Below are 20,276 nucleotides of genomic sequence, written 5' to 3' on the forward strand. Positions count from 1 at the left end.
TTGATATCACCATGTACGATATCGCTGCTGAGAGGTTTTATGGTTTATATAGAACCTAGCAAGATCTTTCCAATCGGGCCTGCACAAGCTCGACAGATGATTGCATATTTATAGGAGGGTCTCGAGCAAGAAAGGTACGTGTAAGCCAGCCAGTCAAGAACTGACTGGTGAGGATCCGTCCCTATCAAGCCTTCTTGCCTGACGCAGATGCCTCCCTGACCTGCGCGTAGTGGAGGTTGCGCCCCTCAACGCTGGATGCCGCCAGGACCTCCAACATAGCTGGCGGGAACATGATCTCCAAGGCGGCGAGCCTGGAGGCCTGGTTTGCATCAAAGTCACAGGTTGTGTCTCCGCACCCGCAGGTCTGGTTGGTCTGGGCATTGTTCGACTCTCCGGCGCTCTGAGTGGCGTCAGTGCCACCGCCCTGAGAGGCCCCGGTGCCCTCCGTGCCGGTGGTGGGTTTCGACGTTTCGTTGGATTGGCCCATTGGTAGTGTAGGTTGTTGGTGCTTGGTTGTGATGGTAGGTGTTGGGGCAGGAATATGATCGGATTGTATGGGAATGTTGCAGTGGCGAATGAAGTAAGAAAGAGGGAGAGACGGGGCACACCCCCCGCAAGATATAGCCTGGCCGTTGCCCGATTTTGCGATCCTTACGATCACGCCATAGCTTGAGGGAGCAGACCCTCAAAGGTACACCCTCTCCTTGTGTTTCGCCGATTCGGTGATAGTGATTGTGTGGCACTTCACCTCGCAGTCGGGCCTGGGTGGACTTGAGCCATCTTGATGTTGGCCGGGACATGGACAGGCGAACATTATGGGTGAGCTGGTTAAAGTGATCTGAGGAGGCAATGCCATCGAGCCGGTTGTTCATGCAGTGAGCCGAAAGACACGCGCGTGCCGCGCGTTCATGTCTCGCTTCATTTCTGACTCTGGCTGGCCACAATGCCTGAGACGATCAATCAGATCACAGTCCCTGATGAGAAACCCTCTTTCACCTCTTTGCAGTTCTCGAATCAGTCCGCCACATTCCTCGCTACGCCACTGCCACTGCCGGCGGCATGATCTGTGTCAACCGTGAGAAAGCTGCACCCCTGAATACAAGGTATGACGTGTGACCTTACTCCGCACGCCCCGCTCCACCTTTTTGTCCATTTCATCCTCTCAGTCCGACCTCTGCAGCACATAAGGCAAGCAGCAGAAGCAATACACCAGCGACAAAAGGACTAGATCAGGTGCGTGATTCCTTCTGCGTGAAAAGGTAGCCCGAAAGCAGGAGGGAAGGGTTAGACAGGGCCCCGCGTGGTCCGGGCCCCCGGGGAGAAGGGGGTCCTTTGCCCCTTCCTTTGTGTGTGTGCGTCCTTCAACTGCAGCGTCGAGGCGCAAGGCGGCTCGTGCTGCTACTTTTGGTCTTACTGATCAACTTTTCTTTCCTATATCACTCGAACCGATCTTAAAGCTCCGGGAGCACCAGCTGAAATGACGCAGATAGCCCATCACTCTCCCCCTCACAAGTCTGCCGTTCCCGAAATCATCATGACGCCCTCTCTCCCCCCTCTCAAGACGCACAACAGCGGCTCTGCCTCCCCCGCGCCCGCTTCCGGGGCTACTACGCCCGGAACCCTCGCCGAGCGGGTCGCAGCGATGGAGCTCGCCTCTTCCCCTCTCTCCACCCCGACCACGGGAGGAGGGATCCCGCGCACGGCCTCCCCAGGGAGTCAGGTTCTCGACAACGGTACCAACATTGGCAGCGCCTCTGGCCGGAAGGCGAGCTTTGGCGGTGGTGCGCTCGGCCAGAACTTTGCGATGGAGCGCAGGGGGAGTGCGGAGTCTGGGCCCGCGAGGCGCGGAAGCAGGCGAGGAAGCGGGGTGGTTATGACTCCGGGAGGGGCGCCGGTGGTTTACCACACCAGAACTGACGTGAGCTGGGTCGAGCAGATGATCGAGGACATAGCTGATCAAGTAGGAGGACCGAGAGTTCCCACACGCCGAGAAGAAGACGATCGCGGACTTGCTCAGGAAGTACGAGTCGCTCCTTACCCTCACTCCCCAGCGGATGAGGATGATCGTGCACGCGATTGAGGAGACGCTTGATAAGGGCTTGCAGAAGGATGGGCAGATCGTGCCGATGAGTGAGCTACCTCCTCATTCAAGAAGTCGAATGAGTCAGAGCTGACGGAGCAGTTCCCACATTCGTCTTTGGCGTACGTTAGCTTTGGCGAAGGCAAGACCCGCACGAGGCTGATCCAATAGTGGCCGACCGGCGAGGAAGTCGGCGAATACCTCGCCCTCGACTTGGGAGGAACCAACCTCCGAGTCTGCCTTGTCGACCTCCAAGGCCACGGCAAGTTTGAAGTCACGCAGACCAAGTATAGGTTGACCGAGGAGCAAAAGCAGGAGGATGGGCAGAAGCTGTGCGTTTCCAGCTGTATAATACGGAAGTAGCGGCTCGAGCTGATTTGATAGGCTGGACTTCTGTGCCGAGTGTCTGGACAACTTTATCACGAACACGCTTGGGAGGACTGAGAATGACCCGATGCTCCCTCTTGGGTTTACGGTGAGCTGTTCGATGCGGTTATACTTCGTGCGCATAGCTGACTCCATAGTTCTCATACCCTTGCTCGTAAGTCAATCTAAATATCGCTCGAATAACGCGAAAACAAAAGCTGATCTTTTCAGGCAATTGAGGATTGACCACGGAGGTGAGCTTTCCAGCTCTCCTCGGCGGAAGTAGTGGCGTTAGCTGACAAGGCAGAGCTGATCCGCTGGACCAAGGGTTTCGGTGCACCCAACATCGAAGGCCACGACGTCGCCGCAATGTTTGCATCTTCACTCAAGCGCTTGGTGGGTTTCTCTGTGTGCTGTATTGGCCTTTACGGTCACTTTTGTCGGAGAACGTCAGCTCATGCCTCAGAACGTCAACGCAGAGCTCACCGCCCTGATCAACGACACCACCGGAACGCTCATCGCCTCCAACTATGTCGATCCCAACACCAAAATCGCCGTCATCTTCGGAACAGGGTGCAATGCTGCTTATATGGAGACGGCGGGGAACATCCCGAAGATGAGCAGCGTGGGGTTGGAAGCTGATCAGGGGATGGCCATCAACGTATGTAGCTACACGGCTTGCCCCAGAGCGTGAGCACTAGCTGACGAAATAGTGCGAATGGGGAGCATTCGACTCGTTTGACCACCAACACCTTCGTGAGTTTATGTACGAGTGCCACATTGCGATGGGAAACAAGCTGACTTGTTAGCCCGGACAAAGTACGATATCATCATTGATGAGTCGTCCAACAAGCCCGGAGAGCAGGTCAGTTTTCACTGACTCGAATAGGTCTTGCGGGGATTGAGCTGACAGTCTAGTCATTCGAGAAGATGATCGCCGGTCTCTACCTCGGCGAAGTCTTCCGTCTGATCCTCTGCGAGCTCATCGACAGCGGAGACCTCTTCCTGGGTCAAAACACGTACAAGCTTGAAAAGGCTTATGCGTTCGACACTGCCTTCTTGTCACTTATGGAAAGGTGAGCTGTCAAGGATCTGTTGACGAATATGCCACAAGTCGAGAGCTCACACCGCTAGTGACCCAACCGACGAGCTCCTCACCATCATCGGTGTCTTCTCCCACTTCTTCGGTATCGAGACGACCCTCGAAGAACGTCAATTCTTCCGTCAACTCGCTGTTCTGATTGGGACCCGTGCTGCCCGGCTCAGCGCGTGCGGTATTGCCGCGATTGTCAGCAAGAAGGGGTACCTCGAGAAAGGATGCGCCGTGGGGGCTGATGGGAGTTTGTACAACGTGAGTCGTGGTGTCCACGTTATTCGGGAGAAGAGCGAAGCTAATACGGTAGAAATACCCCAACTTCGCCAACCGGGTCCACGCGGCGTTGGTGGATATCTTTGGCGAGAAGGGGAAGCGCATCGTCACGCACCATGCGGAGGACGGGTCGGGTGTGGGAAGTGCCATCATTGCTGGTGAGTGATCTCAGCTGTCGTAGATCCAGATACAGGAGCTGACCGAGACAGCAATGACCAAGGCGAGGAAGGAGAAGGGATTCTACGTTGATTACTAGGGCGGATAGCGCAAGCAGATAGGACAGAAGCGGTAGAAATAAGTACGGTCATGTATTGCTTTGGATTGAATTTGTTCGCTCATCTCTTCTACCCTGTCTAGGCGTGCCCCATGAGGAGCTCATCAACTGATCAGCTTGCATTAGGTGAACAGCAGTACTTGTAGCTTATCGGGTATGACTCTATTTCGTATACCGAGACTCTATTTTGATTACGAATTTGATTACGATAATTCCGTTACCCTTACCAAAACCTTACTCGCTTGTAGCTTTCGACATCACCCTCTACTTTACTCATCTTCTGGTTCCTTTGTGCCTGTCGCTGTGTCTTGGTATCCTGTACATGCTCCCGCCGTTCTCCTAGTACTCCTCAGGGCTCTGCTGTAGCCTATCAGACCGCCGGCTAGCGAATCGTCGCCGCGCCGCGATCGAACTCGCTGGATATGAGCGGCTCCTCCACCCAGTCCGGCGGGTCCGGAAGCGCCGGAGCGCAGAGCAACTTGACCTCCTCCCCATCCTCTACCACCTCCACCTTATCCGCCGTCTCTGCCGATACCCTCCGACCACGGCGGACCTCTCCGTCTCGCTCGCCTTCCCCTTCTCCCTCCGCTCCGCCCGGCCGCAAAGCAAGCCAAAAAGACAGTCCTTCACGGCCATCCCTGCTCTGTCCGCCTGCGACGGTGATCTCCCCACCGTCACCTGTAGAGCCCAGCACAGGGACCTTGCCCACTGCTATACCGGTCCCATCCGACTCTCCACAGGTGTATAGCTCTCCGCCCGTCTCGACACCGGACGAAATGGAAGGCGGGGGCGGGGCTGGGGACAGGGGCGGATTGAAGGGGAAGGAGGAATGGAACTGGTCTACCCCTCCACCCAAGCTCTCAGCTGGACGGAAGAAGGGGAGCTACGGGGCGGTCGGACGAGCAGCCACCACGTCTGCCGCGAGCGCCGAAAGTTCACCTCGACCCCTCGCGGCGACCCAACTCTCCCTCCCTCCGCAATCCATGTCACCCGCCTCCTCCGCCTCGTCGCTCCCTGGCACGCCCGATGCTGGGCCGTCGCATCCTCAGCCAAACCTGGGCCGGAGGGACTCGCTCGCTGTCCCTATCCCGGCGCTCTCGCCTGGCCGTACTCCCGGCTCAGAGGGAGAGACCTTCTTCTCCGCTTCGCCCTTCTCGTCCCCTGGTCTTCCTATGCCCTCATCGCCCCAGGCGTACCCAAAGACTCCAGGTCATCGGCGGCATTCGTCTACGCATAGAGTCAAGGAGACGCCGAATGGGCATCAGAGAAGTACGGAGGATGGGGAGACGATGATAAATGAGTACAAGATCGGGAAGCCGTTGGGCAAAGGAGGGTTTGCCAAGGTCGAGCTGGCAGTGCATGTGGGTACGGGGGAAGAATACGTGAGGGCTCTTGACTCGAAATGAGGGAAGTGACTGATTGAAATAGGCTATCAAGGAATTTTCGCAGTCCCGTTTGCGGACGCAGTCCTTACTTGAAAAGAGAAGGGTGACGATGAATCGCAAGCTCCGGGGCAGAGGTCGGGGACGAGGCGGAACGCCCAGTGGGGGCAGACCCATTCCTGCTCGGAGGTGCAGTATGAGCGGGAGCGATGGAAGTGGGGATGGCAGCGAGGCGAGCGGGAGCGGGAGTGGGACGGAGAAGAAGGAGAAGAAGGCGCATCGAGAGAGGGCGAGTAGCGAGCCGGATGCGAATGATCCATTAGGGCTGATCAGGCGGGAGATTGCGGTGATGAAGAAGCTAGAGTGAGTCTTTATGATTCCATGCGCACGCCGGGAGTGCTGAAAGCTGATATTACAGTCATCCAAACGTACGCCGAATCTGCCTTTGTCCAAGAGGAAGCAGCGCTGATGCCTAGATTGTCAAACTGACCGAAGCGATCTCGGTTCCCAATGCGGACGCGCTGTACCTCGTGCTGGAATACATGCCCGGCGGGGTCCTCATGCACATCAAGATGGGCGAGGAGGCCGGGGAACCGCCGTTCGGGATCGAGCAAGCCAGGGAGTATTTCAGGCAATTAATCCTGGGGCTCGAGTATCTGCATGGGAATGGCGTGGTCCATCGCGACGTAAGTCCTCCGAGGTCTTTGGGCCGGTCCACTTGGTCTACCTGATCGGCTGTACTGCGAGATTGAACAAGCTGACGCCTGTAGATCAAGCCTGACAACATTCTCTTGTCCAGAGATCACACGACTGTCAAGTTGTGCGATTTTGGCGTGTCGGAGATGTTTGAAGTGGCCGATTCGGATGATCGGATCAAGCGGTCTGGAGGAAGTCCGGCGTTCCTCAGTCCTGAAAGCTTCACTTGTGAGATAGAAACTCCGCGATTGATTTCTGACCACGCGAGCTCAGGCTGATCCAATTAGCGCATGCCCATGAAGTGCATGGCAAGCTTGTCGATATTTGGGCATTGGGTGAGCACGACCCGACAAGAAGTCGACCGCAAGCAGCTAGCTGACGCTTTTCTCAGGTGTCACCCTTTACTGCATGTTTACGGGAGTCTTGCCCTTCAACACCGAGAATCCCATCGAACTGTTCGACAAGGTGCGGCATGAAGAGTCAGTATTATTGTCCTGCCGTCCTCTCCGGCCTGTTGCAACCCAAGAGCTGACCAGCAGACCGACCATCCCGGATGAATGGCCCGGCGACCAGCAAGATCTTATCAGGCAGATGCTGCGCAAAGAGCCTTCATTCCGGATACACATGTTCCTGCTGAGAGTGAGTTCCACTTTCAGCTGTGCTGGTAATCGTGGCCATGCTGACGCCCAGGAACACCCCTGGGTGACGGAAGACGGCGCAAACCCGATGATTTCGCGCGAAGACAACATGACGCACGTCGGAAAGATTGTCGAGGAGCCCACAGAGCAAGAAATCAGCGCTGCTATCCGAGTCAAGGGCGCTTTGTGAGTTGCTCACTGTTGTTCAATGGGACTCGGTCGTAGAGCTGATGCGACAGCACCGTCATTCGCGCTGTGCAAAAGCTCAAACGTATGGCCGGTATATCGACAAGTCCCAAACCCTCTCCGCCCATCCGGAACTCCACTCTCGACAGTATCACGTCAGGTACCAGAACCGGCACGACCGGCTCGATGGACAGCTACGTCTCCGAGATGCCCACGGAGGACACGTCGATGGAGGACGAGGAGCAACGGGGTTGGCGTGAAAGTACCGTCAAAGGGCCAGAAGAGGAAGACGAGGGGGTGGCGAAAGTGGGCAGTCCAGAAGGGATGGACAAGGGCCATAAGGTGGATGCGGAGATTCCGGCGTTGAAGTTGGATACGGGGACTGCGACGCTCAAGCTGCCAGAGAGAGGCGAGAGGCCGAGTTCGCCCGGCCAGCTTCTGGGGAATAGTCCGAGCACGAACAATGGCGCTCCAGCTGCGGATGCGATGGCGAGGGGGATGGCGGGTTTGAGGGTCGGTCTGCCGGTCACCCGAAAGGTCGCGGAGGGTAGTGATGACCCGCTCGTTGGGACGCCGACGGACGAGGATGATGATTCCGGGTTCGACCAAGCGGGGTCTACGGATGCGGATGTGAAGGAAGGGGAAGAAGTGCAGATGGTGGATTCACCCGTGGATGGGGATGAGGAAGAGGTGCAGATCATGGACTCGCCAGTGGAAGAAGAGGAGGAGGTGGTGGAGAAGGCGAAGGAGACGCTTATGAGGAGTATTAAGGGCAAGCCGAGACCGAGGCCGGCGCCTCGACCCTGAGCATGAGGCCGGGGGGAGGGTGGAGGGGGTGAGGGTAGGTTGTCAGGGATCTTTTTGACATATGGTGTACTTATCTACCTGTACTATCCTGTAGACATCTGTTGATCATGTATGGACTTGGCTCTTGGGTCTACATGGCTGACCTAGCCTTCGTAGCTACTGCAGCTTCCTCGCCTCTCCTAAGACCTCCCACGCCAGCTCGATCCGACTATTCTGGACCGCTCGGCTGTAAAGCCTGAAGCTCCTGTTGGAGCGCCATGATCTGTGCGTCAGTCGCGCTCGGACTTCATGAGAAGGTGATCAGAGGGTCGCCCGATTCTGTCTCAGAGAGACGAAGAGAGGGTCCTCAAAAAGAAGAATGCTCACCTCCCCCCGCTTCTTGCCGACCTTTTCCTCTTGCTCCTTCAATTGCGTCTCTACCCGTTTTCTACACCAGTCAGCTCTTGCCCTATCGGTGATCGCATTCTCCGTCCGCGTCTGCCTCTCGCCCCGCTGCGTCCCGCATTCGGATCTACATGACCATACGAAAACAAGCAGACTCACATTTCCGCCCTGATGAATTCCAACCGCTTCTCTACGTTCCCCCTCGCTTCCGCCTGATCCTGAGAGACAAGACTCGGTCCGACGAGCTTATATACCGTATTGTGTGGCTTGAGGAGGGTGAACTCTTTCAAGACAACTTCGTTCTCGGATAATTGCGAGTCGAGACGTTGACGGGCGGTGATGACTTCTGTGAGGTCTTGAGAGTCAGCGTCAGCCCATGATGACTAGCCTGGTATGTTCGAAACGCGCAGCAGTTGAGCGTAGCCAGACCCCGGGGATATTCAGGCGCGTACTCACCTCCTTCGAGCTTCTGGAAGATGGAAGACTGCTGTTGCAGCCTCGCCTGGATAGCGCCTGCTTTTGGGTCCATACTGGTGAAGTCTCGGGAAGAATGGGATTGGAAGAGGTCGTGCCGGTCTATTCAGGTGCACGTTTTGTCCTGCGCGTGCTAGTATGGACGGCTACGTAGCTGTCTGTCGTTCTAGTAGGATGGGAGGATGAAGCCAAAATGGACCGTACGATTTGTTGCTGTTTCATCAAAAATCCGAAACCCTCCACTTTGCATCCACCTCTCTTCCTTCCTCCAGCCGAGTACATCGGTATGGCGGCCTGTACAGCCCACAGCCACTGAGACACCGGGCAACGATGGGTACATCAGCATTCCCGACGCCGCAGCAGCCGGCAAAGCGGGCTGTGAACCTCACGGCGGGCGCGTTCTCGTTTGCTACGCCTTCACCCGGGTCAAAGGGGAAGAGGGATGTCAAGGGGAAGGGGAAGGAGCGGGATGGGCGGTCTGCGGGAGCGATGAGCGCGCTGAGCGCTGTAGGGCTTCAGACGCCACAGCCACGGGGCGGACAAGCGAATGTCGGCGGAGGCGTAGAAGTCAAGCGGGAAGAAAGGACTGGGGGAGGGGCCGCGGAGAAGAGGGATGGGGATATGAGGGCGATGGTGACGCCTATCCGGGAACTCTCGAGGCCTCCCACTGCGGCTGGGTCATCGGCTATCAAGCTCTCTTCGGTCATACCTCTGCCACCGACAACGATCGCAAAGAAGGAACGGGAGGACGAGCGCTCGACCAAGACACCACGCAAAATGACATCCCTCTCTTCCTTTGCTACGCCGTGGGGCCTGCCCTCGCGATCGGGACCGAACGATCGTCCGGTCACTCCGGACCATACGCCAGGATCGAGCAAGCGGCGCCGGCTGGGGGATCTGGAGGTGCAATTGCCGGTTCAGAAGGTCAAGGAGGAGAAGGAGGATCTCGGGCGGCGGGTCGCGCTTCGGTATATGGGCGAAGGGGTGAGGCTGGAGGGTGTGGGCCAGATCGAGGAAGTAGGCAAGGATGAGGGGGAGAAGGAGGTGGGGGTGGGGATCAGTCCGAGGAAGGGGAAAGTGAAATGGACGGGAAGAGGGTGAGTTGGGTTTCTTCTGCGTGTATTTGTCTCTGCGCTTTGGGCCTTCGGTGGATGGCTACTGATACTGGCGTGACTAAGCTTGAAAAGAGAATATGCTGATCTGATCGTAGGGAACCGCCACTCGCCCTTCGGCTCAACGCGCTCCTCACTACCCAAACATCCTCCCTCACCCTGTTCTACACTTCCCTCCAGCACACCCTGCATCCCTCACACCCATCACATCGCTCTGCCAATACCTCCGGCAACTCTTCGAAAGTCGAAACTAAGCCCATCCTACCCCCATCCGCACTAGAGCACATTCGTACCGCCCCCTTTCGGCTTCGTCTCATCCGCCCTCTTTCTCCACGAGAACACGCCGCGCAGCTCTGGCTCGCCTCTGTCAGGACATGGCCGTTACCCCCTGGCAAGACCGGATGGGCCGAGGCGGCCGAAGACGAGATACCACCCGAGGAGGTACTGGTGAATTTCGCACAGGCGGCGAAGGGGGCAGCAGGTGTTGGTGGACCAGGGGCGGACGTGAAGGTCATAGCGGGGAGATGGTGGGATCGGGTGGAGAGGGGAGAGAAGGTCGACGATGGGGAGAGCGGGAGGTGGGAGGTTGGGGTCTGGAGCGAGTGGAGTGTGATCGATCTGCCAGTGGAGGAGGAAGGGGAGGGTATGGGCGGGATGGAAGACGTCGAGGTGCTGAGAAGCGGAAGGAAGGTGGTTTTTGTCAGTCGATATATGATCGCTGATAGGCGGTAGCGGGGGTCGAGGTTGTATATACCGCTAAGGTCTAGGTTGAAAGAGAGCCCGGAAGCGAAATCGGGCGAGTTGTGCAGTAGGCTGGATATCGAGACAAGTGTATGTATATCGATCCAACAATCATCATGCATGTAATTAATATAGCGCAGTTACAACGTTCTCATCAACACCGCGGTACCGACCCTACTCGTAGATGTCACGCATACCGCGCGGTCAGAATGGCATCCCGTACTGGAAATGTTAGCCAGCCTGAAGGGTAGCATTCGACTCCGGTCATGGTTCACTCACCATCCCAGAGCAGTTGTAGGGGCTGTACCCTCCCATCATGCCATATGGGTACCCCATACCCATTCCCATCCCGTACATCCCCGCGCCGAGGCCGTACCCTACGCTCATCAGCCTGACCGCGTGCTAGTTTAGGTTGAAATACGGGGAGTGGTCACTTACCCATCCCTCCCATGCCCATCATGTATGGGATTCCCAGTCCTCCCGAGTAGTATGGACTCACCTGCTATGTCAGCCTTGAAATCAAGGCGGATCTCGGGTGCGAGCCGACCAGCACGCTATGACTATAGGTAGAAAAGACTCACCCCCATCGTGGACATCGGGGACCAGTATCCTCCGTACATCTCCCCTGATATCGTTTCGGACTGTCAAATACTACTTGTAGTAAGGCTAGACACCCGCGGCCTGCTGGTTCGGTATCGCGATGCGTGGACGAAGGGACGACCAGGAGGAATTGACAGTGAAACGTTCGGGTGGCAAGACCAGCAGAGTGGACGGTAAGGAGATCTGCACACGCGTCAGCATTATCCCTGGTATCTACCTGGAGAGAAGACGTCCAGGTGCTGATCGAGTGCAATGATGTAATCGCGTGTTTCGTGCGTGCCGCGTGTCAAGAATGAAGCCAAGGAGCAGATTCGTAGATGTAATCCGGTATCAGGAACGTGTGTATATGATGTCAACCCAGGCACAAGGTACAGATGTACTCTTTACATGTGTAGAGGGGCGTCAGACATAAAAGGAGGGTCGAACAGGTACACGGACAAAGGCGTTCTACCTTTTCTGGCAGGTCCGAGGCAGTATCATGTGAGAAATGCTGACCATCCTTTAGGATGACCTCAGCATATATACAATGGAGAACAAAGGAGTCAGTAGGAGTGAATGAGGCACGTTTGTGATAGATCTTTGTGGCTATACTACTCCCGATAACGCTGGCCTGGTCGTGTAACTCACCGTTGACGCAAGGCTCGCACAGTGAACATGAAACTCTTCCTCGTGCCTGAAACACAAGGAATGAGGAGTGGATCTGCGGAGCGGGATCGGGCTCGTCTCTTCGACTTTCAAATCATCCATACTCGAGTACATCATGACCTAATCAAGTCTACTCCCACTCAACGCATGCCCCCCATTCCCATACTTCTCATGCCCATAGCTCCCACCTCCATGTCCATTAGTAGTATGATCCCTTCCACCCTCTTTCGGATCCTTCCCCAGACATCTGGTCAGGAGATAGACAAAAGTCGCTACTGCACCAATGACGGTGCCCATCGCTAGTAATGGGTGATCATAGCTGAATTCCTACTCTGTCAGCTAGACTCTAAGCGATTTGCCACGAAAAGGACAACTCACGCTGAGGTTGATGAGGGTCATGGTGGCGCTATGACTCCCCCATTCCAGGGCGGTCTCGGACCGTTTGGGCGGTAAGAGTTTCTGGTAGTACCCCTCGAGGGTGGAGAAGATGGAGGCGCCGTCGAAGGAGATGGATGTGCTTTCGAGGGTCTGGTCGTAGTATTCTGACAGCTAGCTGATCAGCTCTGCTTCGGCGGCGTTCACGTCGGACATAGCTTACTGGTGGGTCGATGACGACCGCTGCAGGAAGATTCCGCTTCCTGATCCTAAATCTATCAGCTACTACTCTCGGTCGGATCGCCAAGCTCTAATAGCTCACCCATACGCCTGACTCATCCAGCTCGCCCACCGCTCCCCATCGATCCAGACAAACCATACCGGCTGATCAAACCGTCTTCCGCCCCGCTTCCAAGCCCTCGATATCCGCTCAAACTCTTCGCGCTCTTTCCGGCCCGTCTCGCCGCCATGCACAGCCGCCAAGACAATCATCGCTCTTGTAGGTGATTTCATGATATCCGCATAGTTGGACGAGCTGAGCTGGAGGAGCGTCGGGTGCATGTGCAGGTTGACAAAGCGGGTGATGGCTTGATTCTCGGCCGGGAAGGGGAGGGAAGCGACTGGCCGGAAAGAGGGGGAAGAGAAGGCGAGGAGGACCGACGTGGGTGGCGGATTGGAGATGGAGAGATTTGCGTAGAGGAGGGGGTCGGAGGTGGTGTAGGAAGGTAGGGACGATTTGAGGGGCTTCAGGGCGGACTTGACGGCGTTCTAAGATATGAGCTGTGCGTCACGGGCATTCCTCCGACCGAGCTAACTCACAAGGTCGTCAACAGAGGTATCGAAATTCTGCAGATACAGGAAGAAAGCTTCTTCTGAGGAGACAATGTCCTCGAAGTCCTCAAGCTTGATGGGTTGCAGGAAGGGTCTAGGCGTCAGCAGAACAAACTCCATGCGAGCGGGCCGCGCAGCTGACCTTTCCACAGCCTTCATAGCAAACTTCTTCATCCCGCCGAGATTCCGTGCGCTCTTGTAGTCCTCTGATCCGCCATCTTGTAATCTACCGCGTTAGCTTGAGAAGCAGTCTTCGAAATGCTGTAAACTGACAATCGAATAGTTGGGTAGCCCTTAATGTTCGATTTCCGGCATAATATAGGGTTCTCATCGCAATTGACCGCAGCCACGTTCAGCTGATTCTTGAGCGCTCCTGCGAGGGTCTCATAGACTGCACGCCGTCAGCTGAGTGTCCTCACAAGCTGCCATGCGAAGAGACATACTTGGTCTCAGCTTCTTGCAACTGTGATGTCAGCGAATAGCTCCATGATATCCTTGAAGACACTTACTGCCCACACCATGGCGCGTAAAAGTCCACCAGAACCGGCCCGTTCCCCTTCAATACCTCCAACTGCGCCTCGTCCACCTCCAGCACCTTGCCTTCGCTATTTGGCCTTCCGAAGCCCGAAGACACAACCTCTGATTCAAGCGAGGAGGTGGCTAGTAGCTGGCCCCGGGCGTAGGAGTTGGACTGGTCGTCTATCCATTTCCCGAGATCTGCGGGGGATCGGTCGCCCGAGTACTGGGCGAGCTCTTGTCCGTTCGAGTATAGTATGAGGGAGGGGTCTACATTGGCGTCAGAGAATAGACAGCGAGACGATAGGGCACAGGCTCACAGAACTTGATACCGTTCGAGTTACACAGGTCTGTCTCGTTCAGCTAATCCTCCTCTATTGCGTCAAAGACACGGGATCAGGCAGCTCACCTCCCTGAGCCAGACAGTCCACTTGAGCCATATGGAAGCCTGTCAGCCTCTCGAGGTGGTTCTTCCCCCTGGCGATCTGCTCCCAGGTCGGTGCGAATGCCCGGCAGTGCGAACCTATTCGTCAGCGCGTCTCCGAGACTCATCGGGCATTACTGAGCTCACATCGAGGTGAGAAGTGCTCTACCAGCCTACATGGTCAGCTTTACTGATCGGGAACTGAATCGGTGGCAAACAGCTCACCATAATCCCCTCGATATGCTCCCCTTGAAATTGCTCTCGGTGAGGTGCCGAAGCTCGAACCCGTCCTCGAGGACGGTATTGACCGAGTCCGCTACGGCTGAAAGCGCATGTGCCGCAGCCCAGAGAAGGGCTCCTGTCAACCTCATTGGGTAAACGATAGAGCTCTGGGTCGAAATGGAAGGTTATCGAGAAGCTCCTATAAGTCGTTGTCGTCTGGGTGGTGGTCGCTGCTTTGGACGTGTTTCGGCGATCGCCGCCTGACTGTTGCGATGACGCCGAGAGGTCTCGCAGCAACAGCAACAGCACAGCAAGTATTGTTGTTATCACCCAATCTCCATCATCTAGCTCATATACCCTCCATCATCAAGACGCTGCATACAGATTCAGCACCATGAACATCCTCGTGAGTGACACCTACGCGAAATCCAGGAGGACAGGGTATTCAAGCTGGAGACCAAGCTGATCGTATCTCCTTCTTCGCCCTCAACCGACTCTTCGTGTACTGCTCCTCATGCGCTTTGGTATCTCATCGCACTACCGAACATCTCTCGTCCGCTTTCGCTATCTGTACCCTGCGATGCCCGATATAGGACACGTTATTTGGCCGGACGGTGACCCCGGCGGAGCGGATGAGGCAACATCAACGCTCGCTGCAGAAGGCACAAAGGGAGCTTGAGAGGGAGAAGAGCAAGTTGGAACAGCAGGAGAAGAGGACAATGGCGGACATCAAGAAGAATGCTAAAGCGGGGAATATGGTATGTCCAAGCGATATGAAGGTTCTGCAAGGGGGATAGGTGGTGACGGTGTATTTGAAGGAGCGGTGCTGATCTAGGTTTTTCCTGTCTTGATACTTCCCTATCTACCTTACGCTCGCCCGTTCCACCTATATGATGCTCACTATATCCCTCGCAATGACTTCACCGAGCAGAACGCCTGCAAAATTCTCGCAAAAGATCTCGTCCGGACACGGCGGTACATGCAGAAGTTTACGCAGATGCGGGTCCAGCTGCAAGCTGTGTCACTCCGGATGCAGACGCTGAGGAGTAATGAGCAGATGGCGAGTGCGATGAAGGGCGCTACTCGAGTATGTCGCTTCGCTTTTGCTGACCACGTACGACAGCTAACGTCTTAGGCAATGGGCCAGATGAATCGATCCCTCAATCTCCCTCAGATCCAAAAGATCATGAATGACTTTGAAAAGGAGTCGTCAACGATGGATATGAAGGAAGAGATGATGTCGGATGCGGTCGATGACGCGATGGAGGGAGAGGATGAGGGTGAGGGCGAGGAGGCGGAGGGCGACAAGATTCTGAAGGAGGTGCTGGATGAGATTGGAATGAGCATGAACGACTCGGTGAGTCCGGTCTCTCCTTCATGATGGACTGAGTGCTGAAACTGTAGCTCGCATCCGCACCGACCGTCAATCCATTAGCGAACGAGCCTGTCGCGAACAGCCGAGTCGCCGTCGCTGAGGGATTGACGAGCTCGCCTGTTGCACCCACTGGAGGAGGTGCCGCTACTGGAGCGGCTGCTGGTGGAGGGGGTGGTGGCGGACCGATGAACAGAGACGAGGAGGCTTTGCAGAAGCGGCTGGACGCGCTAAGAAGGGACTAGGCGGATTCATCACCGGGGAGTAATTATTGGTTGTATCAGTTTAGGACAGCGCTGCCGCAGCGAGTTCTCCAGTATCGGGACAGCCATATTGCACCCAGTTAGCTCCTGCCAGACAACAGCTGGCGTTGTATGACCCGTCCCGATAACCCGAAACTTCCACTTTGAGTAATTCGAAACCGCCTTGTCATTTGATTCCGCTGCTTTTTATCAGATAAAGAACGGGCTCCGCTCTAAGCTCCGCGCCGGAACTGAAGACAAGACAAGCTCACACCGAAACTGCTTCGTCAACATCTATCAGCCCTTCACACACCAGCACAAGCTGCCTTGTATTCGTCAGAAGGCCTCATCATCACCTCACGGTCTTCTGAAGAGATTCTCGTCCGTTGAGAAACCATACGAAAGAGGCTCAATCGGGTTTCGTACGACCTTCGAATATCGACTCGATTTCGAGGTGACCCAGCATCCGGCCATTTTCCATCGTTAGCGAACAGGCTACTATCGGCGCATCTGCTCGTCTGTCTCCATAGTGCTCAAGGAGCGACCGTGCCTGATAAGGCCGCTCATACGGAATGTCGACTCCTGCAAAACGGCCCTTTGGCGGCGATCCCCAAAGGAAAGGATCTGGGTCGAATAACGAGAACTCCGACAATGCGATGGGTATGAGTGGGGACAGGAGGGATATGGTCAGGAAGGGAAGCGTGGATAGTGACCGAGAGTCAAAGAAGAAGCGGGTCAGCTTGAGTTGTGCGCAGTGTAAGTAGACTTCGGCCTGGTGTGATGGATTATGCTGACGTGTAGGCACAAAGCGAAAGCAGAAGGTATGTTGACTTCAGCATCAAATGTGTCCTGGTGAATGCTGCAGAATGGGAGAAGGCGGTGCTGACCGTCTTAGTGTAATAGAGAGTTTCCTTGCAATCACTGTAAGCCGCCTACCTTTCACCATACTGAAGACAAGGAAGTCTAGCTGATTCGCAGGCGTCGGTCAGTGCAGATCCCCCGGTTATGGCATCGGCCGGTACTGTGACATTTACTGACGCCTTCAGCGCGCAAAGTGCCTGAGCTGTGTGTACCGTATAATCCGACGGCAGCGCCCACAAGCGGTCCAGACCCCGCGACGACGGCCCGTATCGACCGGCTCGAAACCGTCCTCAGCTTCGTGGTGAGGCATCACGGCGGGCTGTGGGGTTATCGGGATGTCAAAGAGTGGATGCAAGGTCAGTCTCGTCTTCTGCTCGGGCATCACTCGACGGTGGTTGACATTCCAGTCGGAACTTTCCAGAAGCTCTTCCCATCGTCGCCCTCGGGCACACCAAGGGCGTACCCCGACCTCGATTCTGAGCGGGAAAGGGAGCACCAACGAGAGATGCACCCGCCGCAGATTGCGAGCGGGAGTGGGCATATCAAGCAGGATGTGTTCGAGATGGAGCATAGTCAGAGTGTGGGTGGAGATGAGGAGAGGCTAGAGCGGCTGGGCGAGATGGAGGGGCTGCCTGAATCGGTGAGCCTCTTTGCGCTGAAGGCGCGGGATGGATGGAGCTGATGGACTCAGATGGAAGCCAGAGGGAAGGTCAATATCAAGCACGACTTTCACGGCACACCCGCGGAGAATTTGCAGCAGCTCATCCGGGAATGCGGGATGAGCCCTCACAAGGTCAGTCTACCTTTCTCCCTGACGTTCTCGATGAACTGATCTCGCAGCTAGCCGAGCTTGTGCAGGAGCTTCCGCCTAAACAACTCGCAGACAAGATTATCAACTGGTTCTTCATCAAGCTCAATTTCGCTCGGTATCCGATCGATGAGCGCTCTTTCCGGGAGTGTGAGTTAGCCTCTTCCTTGCCCTCAACCAAGATGCGTGGGACGATCAAGCTGACGAGCTGCAGCCTACGAGAATCTATACCAGAGATCAACAGCGATCGATCCTTCGAACGTTCGCGCTCTCCCTCTGGTGTTTATCGTACTTGCTCTGGCTGTCCGGCTTGCTCCTGAAGAATGGGCAGGAAACGATGAGACCCGTAAACTTAGCAGTCTGAGGATGTACTGGAGCTGTGAGTCATGCTCATGTCGGGGTGAACCTCGAGCTGACACGTCTTAGCGAGACGCAGTATCTTGGTCGCCACGGCTGTCCAGTCCGAGTCGATAGAGCTGGTTCTCAGCAGGCTGCTGGTAAGCTCACCAGCCCGGCTCTCCGATTCTCGCTCCGAGCGGTAAACGCTGACTACTTCAGAGCGCTATGTACCTGGTGACCATCCACGATCGCCGCTTGACCGAGTGCTGGTCTCAGCTCGGAGCGAGCTTACGGACGGCTCAGGCAATCGGTTTGCACCGTGATGGAGCGAAACTCGGGCTTGAGTCAGTATCTTTTGTCCTTCCGACCGCATGACTCTGCTGATAACCCAGTCCCCATCAGTCGGAATATCGACGGCGGATCTGGAGCTACCTATACCACGCTGACAAGCTGTAAGCTGGCTTGACCCCTCCAGAGTCTAAGCGAGAGGCTGACATCTTCAGTTACTCATTGGTCCTCGGAAGACCGCCGAGCATCTCTGACAGCTACACCGACACTCTGTAAGTCATTCCCCTCTGCATACGACTCGCACTGACCCCCAGCCCACCCTCCAACATCGATATGGCGTCCTTCCACCCTTCCCTACCTCCGCCGCCCCCACTCCCCCTCTCTCAGCCCACCACAGCCACCTTCCTCATCCTCCGCCGATCGCTATCTACCATCGTCGGCAATGTCGTACATCACTTCCAGAAGCTAGATGAGCCAGCCAAATACTCGGACGTCGAGGCGCTCCAGGTGGAGATGGATCGGTTTATTGACGGTCTGCCGGGGTGTTTCAGGATGTACGATCCGGATAAGAGTCTGGATGAGAGTAAGCGCAGCAGTCTGCAGTGGAGATGGAGAGAGAAGGCTGATAGCCAGGTCTGTTCTGGTTGCCTGTTCATCGATTCTCGCTCTTGTCCGAGATCATCATGACTACCATCATCCTGCATGTGAGCATCCTTCTTGATGAGTATACAGAGGGATGGCAATTGACGCTCCAGCGCCCCTGGCTCCTCCGCAGACTGTCTAGCAACCGATACGCCGTAAGCTTAGTAGTCGCTCCACCAGAGTCTAGTTACTTAAGCTGACAAGCTAGGCTTCCCGTACAGCCTGCTTCGAGATGGCCAAACTCGACTTTGCTCTCCGAACTGAACACTACAAGACTGTGCCCGACCACAAGGTCTACCAATCGCAGGGCCAGTTCAAGATGTTCAACTCGGCCATGATTGCTGGTATCTCGGCGATCATCGACCCGAGGGGTCCAGATGGTGATACGATGCGACGGATTCTAGGGACGTTCTTGGAGCTCAACCCGTGGGCGGTCGTCAAGAATAAGGACGAGACGACGAGGAAGGAAGTCAGGATTGTAAGCTGTCATCCTGGGCTAGTAAGTGAAGGTGAGCTGATATTGTCAGATCCAAACTCTCTCGAGACGCGCTGCGCAAATCTATGAGAAATCGTTTGGCCCAGGCGAGCTGTCTCCGCCCGAGCGCGACTCGGTAGGACTTCTCCTTGGTTTACGCGAGGACAATACTGCACCTCCAACCCCGATGCCTGGTCCAGCGACGAATGGCCACAAGGGCTGGGCGCACCTGATCAACAATAACAACGGGGAGGGGAGGGTCAGTCCGGGAAGTAGCGTCCATGAGGACGATTCCCAGCGGATGTGAGTGGCATATCTACCGCGAAGACAATCCATGCTGATGTCCAGGCTGGACCACTGGCTCAATGCCAACTCGTCGCTTGCGGTTGGATCTCTGACCGGTCCCTTCCCGCTCGATCCCCTCACACAGGGCTCGTACGCGCCCATGGCACCCCCGCCTGTCCCAGGTCCGATGGGTATGCGACCACCGCTCTCGCATCCCGGAACACCTATGGCCCCGCCCCTACCAAGCCGGATGTCGTGGGACGGCGGCGTTCCCCAGTCTTCATACAGCATGGGCGGCATGGGCCCGCAGGCGACATACGGCGCCGGACCATCGTCCATGCCGATCAGTGATATGAATCTGGACATGCCCATCGGTAACGCTAATCTCGGACACGGCGGGCACGGACATGGACACGGCCATGTATCCGGAGAAATGATGTTTGATCCAGGGATGAATGTGCCTATGGGCATGGGCATGGGCATGGGTATGGGGCTCGGCGTAGGTGGAGCAGCGGGGTATGGGCTCGGATCGATGGGGATGGGAATGGGGGATATCCCCGTTTTGGGCGCGGCGGGAAGTGGAGAGAATGCGGACGAGTATTGGAATGCTTTGATTGATGGTGAGTCCCTTTCGCGGCGCTGATCAAGACATGGAAGGGAGCTGATGAGGCAGGGATCTTGGGTACGACTAGTAATATGGGAGCAGGCGGGTCTGGGGCTTAGTCAGGTGAAGCAATAGATCAGAAGGCTCCTCTTGAAAGAATGCAAAGTATAGAGTTTCAGAGTTTCTTTGGTGTCTGGAGGTAGGTGATGCGTGTTGCCACAAGCCCGAGAACCCTTAC

The 20,276-nt window shown here is 56.0% G+C and overlaps 8 protein-coding genes across 8 annotated transcripts; 5 read left to right on the forward strand and 3 right to left on the reverse strand.

Moving 5' to 3' along the window:
• Window positions 1-1,642: 1,642 nt before the first annotated feature.
• On the forward strand, window positions 1,643-4,071 carry MKK02DRAFT_20212 (putative hexokinase; the record flags this gene model as incomplete). The annotated part of the gene is made up of 15 exons (XM_053086222.1): window positions 1,643-1,918; window positions 1,965-2,130; window positions 2,183-2,202; window positions 2,252-2,412; window positions 2,465-2,555; window positions 2,605-2,621; window positions 2,678-2,700; window positions 2,754-2,842; window positions 2,913-3,107; window positions 3,160-3,202; window positions 3,256-3,311; window positions 3,365-3,522; window positions 3,581-3,797; window positions 3,850-3,973; window positions 4,025-4,071. The coding sequence occupies 15 exons, from the start codon at window positions 1,643-1,645 to the stop codon at window positions 4,069-4,071; spliced, it is 1,683 nt and encodes a 560-aa protein (XP_052942038.1).
• A 440-nt stretch (window positions 4,072-4,511) lies between these two features.
• MKK02DRAFT_20511 (kinase-like domain-containing protein) lies at window positions 4,512-7,243 on the forward strand (the record flags this gene model as incomplete). Its single annotated transcript, XM_053086269.1, has 12 exons — window positions 4,512-4,762; window positions 5,024-5,471; window positions 5,518-5,686; window positions 5,756-5,834; window positions 5,890-5,899; window positions 5,948-6,157; window positions 6,242-6,395; window positions 6,455-6,502; window positions 6,559-6,646; window positions 6,707-6,806; window positions 6,858-6,991; window positions 7,045-7,243. Coding segments are annotated over 12 exons (1,890 nt in total), but the record flags the coding sequence as incomplete, so codon positions are not given.
• Window positions 7,244-8,006: 763 nt separating this feature from the next.
• Window positions 8,007-8,711, reverse strand: MKK02DRAFT_40568 (Prefoldin; the record flags this gene model as incomplete). Its single annotated transcript, XM_053091155.1, has 4 exons — window positions 8,007-8,060; window positions 8,165-8,225; window positions 8,342-8,537; window positions 8,639-8,711. 4 exons carry the CDS (start codon window positions 8,709-8,711, stop codon window positions 8,007-8,009), a joined length of 384 nt encoding a protein of 127 aa, XP_052942040.1.
• Window positions 8,712-8,986: 275 nt separating this feature from the next.
• MKK02DRAFT_40569 (uncharacterized protein) lies at window positions 8,987-10,500 on the forward strand (the record flags this gene model as incomplete). The annotated part of the gene is made up of 2 exons (XM_053091156.1): window positions 8,987-9,753; window positions 9,867-10,500. 2 exons carry the CDS (start codon window positions 8,987-8,989, stop codon window positions 10,498-10,500), a joined length of 1,401 nt encoding a protein of 466 aa, XP_052942041.1.
• A 213-nt stretch (window positions 10,501-10,713) lies between these two features.
• MKK02DRAFT_40570 (uncharacterized protein) lies at window positions 10,714-11,105 on the reverse strand (the record flags this gene model as incomplete). The annotated part of the gene is made up of 4 exons (XM_053091157.1): window positions 10,714-10,731; window positions 10,789-10,886; window positions 10,948-11,008; window positions 11,091-11,105. 4 exons carry the CDS (start codon window positions 11,103-11,105, stop codon window positions 10,714-10,716), a joined length of 192 nt encoding a protein of 63 aa, XP_052942042.1.
• Window positions 11,106-11,874: 769 nt separating this feature from the next.
• Window positions 11,875-14,271, reverse strand: MKK02DRAFT_40571 (thioredoxin-like protein; the record flags this gene model as incomplete). Its single annotated transcript, XM_053091158.1, has 13 exons — window positions 11,875-12,081; window positions 12,133-12,303; window positions 12,353-12,398; window positions 12,452-12,897; window positions 12,949-13,054; window positions 13,103-13,186; window positions 13,234-13,351; window positions 13,404-13,423; window positions 13,470-13,746; window positions 13,797-13,826; window positions 13,886-13,999; window positions 14,048-14,073; window positions 14,126-14,271. 13 exons carry the CDS (start codon window positions 14,269-14,271, stop codon window positions 11,875-11,877), a joined length of 1,791 nt encoding a protein of 596 aa, XP_052942043.1.
• A 245-nt stretch (window positions 14,272-14,516) lies between these two features.
• Window positions 14,517-15,739, forward strand: MKK02DRAFT_35292 (putative class E Vps protein of the ESCRT-III complex; the record flags this gene model as incomplete). The annotated part of the gene is made up of 5 exons (XM_053089141.1): window positions 14,517-14,528; window positions 14,716-14,880; window positions 15,054-15,209; window positions 15,258-15,479; window positions 15,527-15,739. The coding sequence occupies 5 exons, from the start codon at window positions 14,517-14,519 to the stop codon at window positions 15,737-15,739; spliced, it is 768 nt and encodes a 255-aa protein (XP_052942044.1).
• A 569-nt stretch (window positions 15,740-16,308) lies between these two features.
• Window positions 16,309-20,157, forward strand: MKK02DRAFT_40573 (fungal-specific transcription factor domain-containing protein; the record flags this gene model as incomplete). The annotated part of the gene is made up of 20 exons (XM_053091159.1): window positions 16,309-16,492; window positions 16,538-16,557; window positions 16,632-16,659; window positions 16,715-16,720; window positions 16,783-16,953; window positions 17,005-17,237; window positions 17,289-17,390; window positions 17,438-17,555; window positions 17,620-17,784; window positions 17,832-17,902; window positions 17,964-18,088; window positions 18,137-18,196; window positions 18,248-18,304; window positions 18,347-18,615; window positions 18,666-18,736; window positions 18,788-18,829; window positions 18,883-19,152; window positions 19,202-19,452; window positions 19,498-20,054; window positions 20,108-20,157. The coding sequence occupies 20 exons, from the start codon at window positions 16,309-16,311 to the stop codon at window positions 20,155-20,157; spliced, it is 2,850 nt and encodes a 949-aa protein (XP_052942045.1).
• Between the last annotated feature and the right edge of the window lie 119 nt (window positions 20,158-20,276).

The sequence above is a fragment of the Dioszegia hungarica genome, assembly GCF_025882075.1.
Source record: "Dioszegia hungarica strain PDD-24b-2 chromosome Unknown MKK02contig_25, whole genome shotgun sequence".
Taxonomy (NCBI): domain Eukaryota; kingdom Fungi; phylum Basidiomycota; class Tremellomycetes; order Tremellales; family Bulleribasidiaceae; genus Dioszegia; species Dioszegia hungarica.